Consider the following 9,662-nt stretch of genomic DNA (forward strand, 5'->3'; position numbering starts at 1 on the left):
ATCCAAAATAAACAACATGTGCGTCGGATAGCTCCGCCCCTTCCGCTACGTGAGCAAAGCAGCAGCTGTTGAGTGTGTGAAGTGTCCAACATTACACACTTCATTTTACCTGCTGAATAAGTGCATCCTCCTGGTAATTAAAGTGCACTTATTAGTGTTAGAGTTTTCAGTGTGAATACACTACTTACACTATTTATACTACAAAATGGCGTGGAATAGTGCATAAGTATGCCATTTGGGACACACCTAATGTCTCCCTTTGCAATGAGCTTTAAGCGGCTTACATTCAGAGATATTGATTGTTCACACAGCTACATTACACATCGATGAAAGTTTAACATATATCGCAGAGGAGCACCCCTTTAAACTTAAAATTTATTTAAAAAAACACACATATGCATGTTTTAGAGAAGTGACAGGAGAAACTCTGATTGTGCAGTGCTAAATTAATTTGCAGCAACTGACCTCAGCTCATCTGTCCTGTCAATGAGAGCGAGTGCTGGTCCAAAAACCTGCTGTGTGTGCTTGTGTGTGTGTGTGTGTGTGAGTGTGTGTGCATGTGTGTGGTGAATATATGAGTGTGTTTATGTTGGTCGTCTTTGCAGTTTAGAGGACGTTTGTAGGTGAAAAACTCGCTTTGCATTTTCTCCATAAAATATCAACACGCATCCAGCCACATGACAGCAGGAGTGTGTGCCTGTCTGTCTGTGTGTGTGTGTCTTTCTGTGTGTGTGTCTGTGGTGATCTTGGCACTGTCACTGTGTGTGCATGTGTGTGTGTGGGTTCTGTATGTATGTGTGTGTGTGTGGTGATTTTGGCACTGTCATCCTGTGTGTGTGTGCGTATATGTGTCTATAAATGTGTGTGTTTCTGTATACATGTGTGCTGATCTTGACGATGTCTCTCTCTGTGTGTGTGTGTGTGTGTGTGTGTGTGTGTGTCTGTGTGTGTCTGTGTGTGTGTGTGTGTGTGTGTGTGTGTGTGTGTGTGTGTGTGTGTGTGTGTGTGTGTGATGATCTTGGCACTGATATCATGTGTGTGTGTGTGTGTTGGCAGGCTGGGTTATGTAGATCACGCTGAAGAACTGGCTTCCAGGTTTCTGCAGTGCTTCCCAAAGAAGCGTCTCTCAGCTCAGGCGGCGCTTCATCACGAGTACTTCAGCCATCTGCCCTCCAGACTCTGGGAGCTGCCGGACAGTGAGTCAAACACACTCACACACACATGCACATATGCGCACACATACACAGACTAACACATATATGATTTTAGTATTTTATTATAGTAATTGGTAATAGATGTTTTTTTTCTGTGTCACTTTGAATCTGTATCAACATTTTGTAACATTGTATCAACACTTAAGAACATTATCAACATTTTGTGACATCGTATTAACATTTCTTAAACATTATCAACATTTTGGAATGTCGTATCAACATTTTGGAACATTGTATCAACATTTTTAAACATTGAATCAACATTTTGGAACATTGTATCAGCATTTTTGAAACATTATCAAGATTTTTAAACATTGAATCAACATTTTGGAACATTGTATCAACATTTTGTAACATTGTTCAACATTTTGGAAAATTGTATCAACATTTTGAAACATTCAATCAACTTTTTGAAACATTGTATCAGCATTTTTGAAACATTATCAAGATTTTTAAACATTGAATCAACATTTTGGAACATTGTATCAATATTTTTAAACATTAAATCAACATTTTGGAACATTGTATTAATATCTTGGAACATTGTATCAACATTTTGTAACATTGTTCAACATTTTGGTACATTGCATCAACATTTTTGAAACATTATCAACATTTTGGAACATTGTATCAACATTTTGAAACATTCAATCAACATTTTGAAACATTGTATCAGCATTTTTGAAACATTATCAAGATTTTTAAACATTGAATCAACATTTTGGAACATTGTATCAATATTTTGGAGCATCGTATCAACATTTTGGAACATTGTATCAATATTTTGGAACATCGGATCAACATTTTGGAACATCATATCAACATTTTGGAATATTGTTTAACATTTTAGAACATTGTATCAACAATTTGTAACATTGCTCAACATTTTGGAACATTGTATTAACATTTTGAAACATTGTATCAACATTTTTGAAACATTATCAACATTTTTAAACATCGTATCAACATTTTTAAACAACCTATCAACGTTTTGTTACATTGTTCAACATTTTGAAGCATTGTTCAACATTTTAAAAAGTTGTATCAACATTTTTAAACATCGTATCAATGTTTTGTAACATTGTTCAACATTTTGGAGCATTGTATCAACATTTTGGAACATTGTATCAACAAATTGGAACATCGTATCATTGTATAAACTGTATAAAGAACAAGTGTCAGCCAATTCGATTGAACAATGTAGTGTATGTGAGCAGTGTGTGTGTTTTGTGAATGAGGAAACTGTCTGAGCGTGTTTTTGTCATGTGTTTGGTGTTATGTGTGTGTATGTAAACTTCTTGATGCACTTCTTGAATTCAAGTTTATGTTTGATTGCACAATATCTAACACAACAACAGAATAAAAACTCATAATATACTAAAAACATGCCATAAAGAGCAGTGTGTTCTGCTGTTCTTCTCCAAGCAGCAGCAGTGAGTTTAATATTCATCTGTGAGGATCTCCAGCCTCTGCTGTCTCTCCTTCAGTGTTCTACTGTCTCTTAAACCTCTCACACACACACAGGTGTCCTCATCAGAATATTAAACACTGTTCATTTTCAGCTCAGTGTGCTGATGCTGATCTGTCGAATAGTAATTCACATTTTAATAAAACACGCTCAGACAGTTCCCTCATTCACTAAACACACATACTGCTCATCACTGCATTCTTCAGTCTGATTGGCTGATGCGGGTTCTTCAAGTTGATACAATGATACAATGTTTCAAAATGTTGACCCAGTGTTCAAGATGTTGATACAGCGTTTCAAAATGTAAATACAACATTTCAAAACATTTATGCAACGTTTTAAAATGTTGATACAATGTTTCAAAATGTTTATACAACGTTTTAAAATGTTGATACAATGTTTCAAAATGTTAATACGTTTCAAAATCTTGATACAATGTTTCAAGATTTTAAAACAGTGTTTCAAAATGTTAATACAAGGTTCTAAAATGTTGATACAATGTTCCAAAATGTTGATAATGTTGACCCAATGTTCAATATGTTGATACAGTGTTTCAAAATGTAAATACAACATTTCAAAATGTTTATACAACGTTTTAAAATGTTTATACAATGTTTCAAAATGTTGATACAATGTTTCAAAATGTTGATACAATGTTTCAAGATTTTAAAACAGTGTTTCAAAATGTTAATACAAGGTTCTAAAATGTTGATACAATGTTCCAAAATGTTGATAATGTTGACCCAATGTTCAAGATGTTGATACAGTGTTTCAAAATGTAAATACAACATTTCAAAAAGTTTATAAAAAGTTTTAAAATGTTGATACAACGTTTCAAAATGTTAATACAACGTTTAAAAATGTTGATACAATGTTCTAAAATGTTGATACAATGTTCTAAAATGTTGACCCAATGTTCAATTGGCCCAATGTTGATACAGTGTTGATACAGTGTTTCAAAATGTAAATACAACATTTTCAACGTTTACAACGTTTCAAATTGTTGATAATGTTCCAAAATGTTGACACAATGTTTCAAAATGTTGGTACTCTCTTTAAAAATTATATAATGTTCCAAAATATTGATACATTGTTTCAAAATGCCAATACACTGTTTCAAAATGTTGATACCCTGTTTTAAAATGTTGATACCCTATTTTAAAATGTTGACACCCTCTTTCAAAATGTTGATACCCTATTTTAAAATGTTGATACCCTCTTTCAAAATGGTGATTCAATGTTTCAAGATATTGATACAACAAAAATAACCATTATAAGTATTTAAACAGCAATAAATCTGTCTCGGAATTGTGAGCAACAGTAAAAATGATGTTTGACAAACAAACAGCATTAATGAAGTAAAAAAACTTTATATCAGCAGTCAGATCAGCAGAAAAACCTTGGGCTCAGTCAGATTAAAACAGCAAAGAAATAAATGCTTTTTTAATCAAGAACGCAAAAACGTTTACAGCTATAAAATTCTCTACAAAGACTCAATGAATTTAAAAAGATAAATCAATTCCACAAAATGATAACAAAAATAACCATTATAAATAATTAAATAGCAATAAAACTGGCGACAGAATTATGAGCAGCAGTAAAAATGAAGTTTGACTGAAACAAACGGCTCTAATAAAGACATAAAACACCATGAATCAGTATATCAGCGTTTCATGAATAAACTGCATTTTAAAACTGCGTCTTAATCAAAGCGTGCGCTGAAATGTTAATCGCTGGTTTGTGGTCCCGCCGCCGCAGCAGACGCTCTTTTGTGATGGACGCGCGAGCGAATATGAAACAACAGAATTAATTTCTCCTTCATTCTGGCTCTTCAAAAGCGTCACAGATCCTCCTCCTCTCGCAGAGTCCCGCCTTCAGCCTGCTGTGAGCCGATAACAGGATTAATCTGCCAAATTAAAAACCTCCTTCTCCCATTCAAATCAGTGTTTGTGCAGGAATAAACGCGTCTGCCTGCGGATTATCAATACATGTCATATTATCCACACAAACGCCTTGAGCTCGTCTAGAAACCCAAACCCGCCATCATCACCAGCGCTGGAAATATGATTTATTAATGTCGTGTAAACTGCGGGATCAGTGCAGGGTGTGCTGAGTTACATGGTAACCATGGTTACGGTAATTAAATTGAAAAAGGTAAAGTTAGGGATTACTTTTACTCCTGTTTACTTGCCTTAAATACTGATGTTAAATTCAATATGTGTGGATTAATCAATTCAGAGAAGCAGAGCAATTGTGTTTTTTATAATAACAAATATTTTGCTGAATAATTATACTAGGTTACATTTATTAAGGTGATTGAACATGGCTATGACAATGCATATGATAATAAACACTTACCGGCCACTTTATTAGGTACAGCTGTCCAACTGCTTGTTAACGCAGATTTCTAATTAGCCAATCACATGGCAGCAACTCAATGCATTTAGGCATGTAGACATGGTCAAGACGATCTGCTGCTGATCAGAGGGGGAAAAGAAAGGGGATTTAAGTGACTTTGAACATGGCATGGTTGTTGGTGCCAGACGGGCTGGTCTGAGTATTTTAGAAACTGCTGATCTACTGGGATTTTCACGCACAACCATCTTTAGGGTTTACAGAGAATGGTCCGACAAATAGGAAATGTCCAGTGAGCGGCAGTTCTGTGTGCGCAAGGCAACAGTAACTCAAATAAGCACTCGTTACAACCGAGGTCTGCAGAAGAGCATCTCTGAAGACACAACACGTCCAACCTTGAGGCGGATGGGCTACAGCAGCAGAAGACCACACCGGGTGCCGCTCCTGTCAGCTAAGAACAGGAAACTGAGGCTACAATTCACACAGGCTCACCAAAACTGGACAATAGAAGATTGGAGAAACGTTGCCTGGTCTGATGAGTCTCCATTTCTGCTGACACATTCGGATGCTCGGCTCAGAATTTGGCCTCAACATCATGAAAGCAAGAATCCATCCTGCCTTGTGTCAGCGGTTCAGGCTGGTGGTGGTGGTGTAATGGTGTGGGGGAGATTTTCTTGGCACACTTTGGGTCCATTAGTACCAATTGAGCATGGTGTCAACACCAGAGCCTACCTGAGTATTGTTGCTGACCATGTCCATCCCTTTATGAGCACAGTGTCTCCATCTTCTGATGGCTACTTCCAGCAGGATAACGCACGTGAATCATCTCAGACTGGTTTCTGAACATGACAATGAGTTCACTGTACTCAAATGGCCTCCACAGTCACATGAGCTCAATCCAATAGAGCACCTTTGGGATGTGGTGGAACGGGAGATTGGCATTATGGATGTGCAGCCGACAAATCTGCAGCAACTGCGTGATGCTATCATGTCAATATGGAGCAAAATCTCTGAGGAATATTTCCAGTATCTTGTTGAATCTCTGCCATGAAGGATTAAAGCAGTTCTGAAGGCAAAAGGGGTCCAACCCGGTACTAGTAAAGTGTACCTAATAAAGTGGCCGGTGAGTGTATAAACAATACATTTTTGCATAAATGTATCAATATAAACTGAAATTTAAATATTAAACAGGTTCAGTAATCATCCTAGCAAACATAGATGCTTCGACAACAGATGCAATAAAATGAAAACATACTTAGCATGGTTTCGTTGGGTAAGATTCAGAACTTGGCTGTTATCAACAAAAAATAAAAGTAATAAATGACTCTGATCTTGAATGTGTGCGTCCGGTGTGGGATATTTCTAGCTGTCGCTGTCACACGTATCCCCTTTAGAGAACCACTTCCTCAATTTCATGCTGATTTTCTATTTTCCGGAAGTGTTTTCTTGTCATTATTGTGCTGTATCCTCAGTCTGACTGTGTGTGTGTGTGTGTGTGTTTGTGTGTGTGTGTGTGTGTGTGTGTGTGTGTGTGTGTGTGTGTGTGTGTTTCAGTGTCTTCAATCTTCACGGTGGCGGGTGTGAAGTTACAGAGTGAATCTGGCGACAGCAGTAAGAGCAACAGCCACGGCAGAGCAACAGCTAACAGCAAACACTGAGACACACACACACAGGTAAGACACTCACACAGCTCATGTGTGTGTTGTAAGTGTTTTTGTGACATATCAGGACACAAATCTGTATGAGACAGGGTTGACACAGGTATGAAGACGGGGGTGAAATATGAGGCCGTTGCTGATGAACTCATTTCTCCAAAAGCTTAGAAATCACACAGAAAGTAAAACTGCACTGGTTTCCTGAGAGGGTTGGGTTTAATAATAATAATTCCTTACTTTTTCTGGACACTCAAAGCGCTTTACACAGTGGGGGGAATCTCCTCATCCACCACCAGTGTTGCAGCATCCACCTGGATGAGGCGACGGCAGACATATTGCACCAGACCACACACCAGCTGATTGGTGGAGAGGAGACTGAGTGATGAAGCCAAGTTATGATATGGGGATGGTTAGGAGGCCATGATGGACAGAGGCCAGTGGGCAAATTTGGCCAGGATGCGGAGTTAAACCCCTGCTTTTTTTTCCAAGGACATTCGGGTCTCATTAATGACCACAGAGAGTCAGGACCTCGGTTTATCGTTTCATGCAAAAGACGGCGCTCACTGAGCAGTATAGACTCCCCATCAAAATACTGGGGATTTAGGACTTGAGCGCCCTCTTCTGGCCTCACTTACACCACTTCCAACAGCAACCTAGCTTTCCCATGCGCTCTCCCATCCAGGCACTGACCAGGAGCAGCCCTGCTTAGCTTCAGTGGGCGACCATGTGAGAGTTGCAGAGAGCTAGCTGCTGGTTTAGGGGTTGGGTTTGGGTTATACGTAATACAGTCTGTACAGTAGAAAAGCAATGAAAACCTATGTAATGTCCCCACAATTTACAAAAACAAACATATGTGTGTGTTTGTATGTATGTAGATATATATACACTAGATGCCACCTTAGCCTATTGTTGTCTATTGGAAGAAATGCAACAATAGAGTCATTTTCAATAGAGCGCTCCTTTGAAATGAATGTGGGACCAAGGTGCAGTGGAGGACTGGCCATGCAGAGCCAGAATATTAAAAGAATAATGTAAATATTAGCCTATATAGCCTACTCCAGGGCTATTCAATTACAAATTTAGTTGGGCCAGATTGTCAAACCAAGAAGGTTAGCTGGGCCAGTCATTTTAGCGGCAAAGCAGCTCATATGGACACATTTTAAAACCAACACAAACAAATTTATTGAAAAACATCAGGTTTATTTGTTGTTTCTCTTTTTAACTTTAGTTTGCAGAGCAAAAGGTGCACACAAAAAGAGCTGAATTAACAGAATCTGAGGGTGGACTCACACAATGTATAGTTGCTTTGAACTGGGCTGAAGCACGCTTGTACCCCCTCCCGTCTCCCCTGACGGCCCGCACTCATGTTGCATTCGGGCCTGAGCACGCTTACGTCATCGATGATGCGCTGTTCAGTTTAAGAAGCGCTCTCGCTCAGCACAGTCTAGATTTCTTTATATCGTTATATCATTTTAGTGGTTTAGGATGCAGTGACACGCAGTCAAATATTTCACTGAACAGATCCGCCACTTCTGACGCTCATAAACAATCATAAAATCCCCATACTGCCGGAATTAGGAGGTTTGCTAAAGGTGCAGCAGTGGTGCAGTGAGGGGTTTGCATCTTTAATAATCTACCACAGTTTGCGTTCATTTAACAGTAAGAATGATTAATAAATATATGTAACAGGCCCTTAAAAGTCACGTCTCGTCTTCAGTTTCAGGCTCAGGTACGCTTTGCACCCTACAAGTGTACCGCGCCTGAGCCCGAGTGAACCGTGCTCAGGCACACCTCTTCCAATCGGGCACGCTCTGCATTGTTTGCGTGTTGCAGGCTACGTAATTTATGAAGGAATTTGCGTTTTTGGTGGGACCATAGACATAATAAATACTTTATATTAATATAATATATTAAATAACAATTAATGTATAATATATATTAATTTATTATCTATGGACGGAACCACTGGGCAGTTCGGAGGTTGATTCTGGGCCGCATGTGGCCCGTGGGCCGCTAATTGAATAGCCCTGGCCTACTCTGTCTACATTATGCATTCTCGATTGAATTCATATTTAGCTCTAATTTGAAAACCAGGATTAGGCTTTGTAAACGTGTTTTTGTGAAAGGACATTTTTGAATTCACTTTAGCTTGTTTACCATGTTTTGTGTTGGATTGTTCATCCAGTCCATTTTCCTTGACTTCCCACACCGCAAAATCTCTCTTTTTGACTCCTCCGTCATCATTTGTTCCACCTTTGCAGGGATGGATTTGATGTTGTAACAAACGATTTGATTACTTTCTCACGATGATTAATTTCATTTTTAAATTTTACCAAATTTTTGTTTGATGTAAAAGAACACATTTTTACCTGCAGTTTTTCCCAATCAGTTTGTAAAAATAAAATTAAAAGACTCTGCTTGGATATTAATAATGATTTGAGTAATATTCTCGTATCCAATACTTTATAAATAATCATTTAAAATAATAAAATTATAATAAAAACGTTGTTTATTGTTTTTAGAAAATATCTCAAATCTTTTTTTCAGACAGGCCTTTATAAAGTTAAAGTTCAAAATGGATCAAAACAGAGTATGTAGAAACATGTAAACACAAGTACATGGAAACAATCAGAGCACAGCATATGTTGACTGATAAAGATATCAAGACCGACATCACCAGATAGACCTGGTTTGCTCAGTCAGATAGGTTGCTTGATACTAGCGCTGAACCTTTTGATCTGGGTTTGAATCCCGTCAATTATAATGATGTCTTTACATTAATTTTGGTTATATACTGTTCTGCTACACAAATATTACAGTCAATCATGTTTACACTGACACCCAGTAATAAGGATATTTATTTGGTATGGGCATGTTGTGTTGCTGTGAAGAAGTGACGGATCTGCCAATCTGCAAACGTGAATAGTTTACATCTGGAAAGAGTCACCAGTTAACACGGTCACCAGTTAA

At 37.9% G+C, this 9,662-nt stretch overlaps 1 protein-coding gene across 2 annotated transcripts in view; it reads left to right on the plus strand.

The window, feature by feature from the left end:
* Positions 1–9,662, plus strand: part of cdk14 (cyclin dependent kinase 14) — a 285,314-nt gene that overhangs the window by 212,032 nt on the left and 63,620 nt on the right. For both annotated transcript variants that reach the window (XM_056474723.1, XM_056474724.1), the window contains 2 exons: positions 1,057–1,196; positions 6,592–6,710. In XM_056474723.1, coding sequence (XP_056330698.1) covers positions 1,057–1,196; positions 6,592–6,695 — 244 coding nt within the window. In that variant the 3' untranslated portion in view covers positions 6,696–6,710. The remainder of the gene's footprint in view (positions 1–1,056; positions 1,197–6,591; positions 6,711–9,662) is intronic.

Source organism: Danio aesculapii, chromosome 16 (genome assembly GCF_903798145.1).
Source record: "Danio aesculapii chromosome 16, fDanAes4.1, whole genome shotgun sequence".
Taxonomy (NCBI): domain Eukaryota; kingdom Metazoa; phylum Chordata; class Actinopteri; order Cypriniformes; family Danionidae; genus Danio; species Danio aesculapii.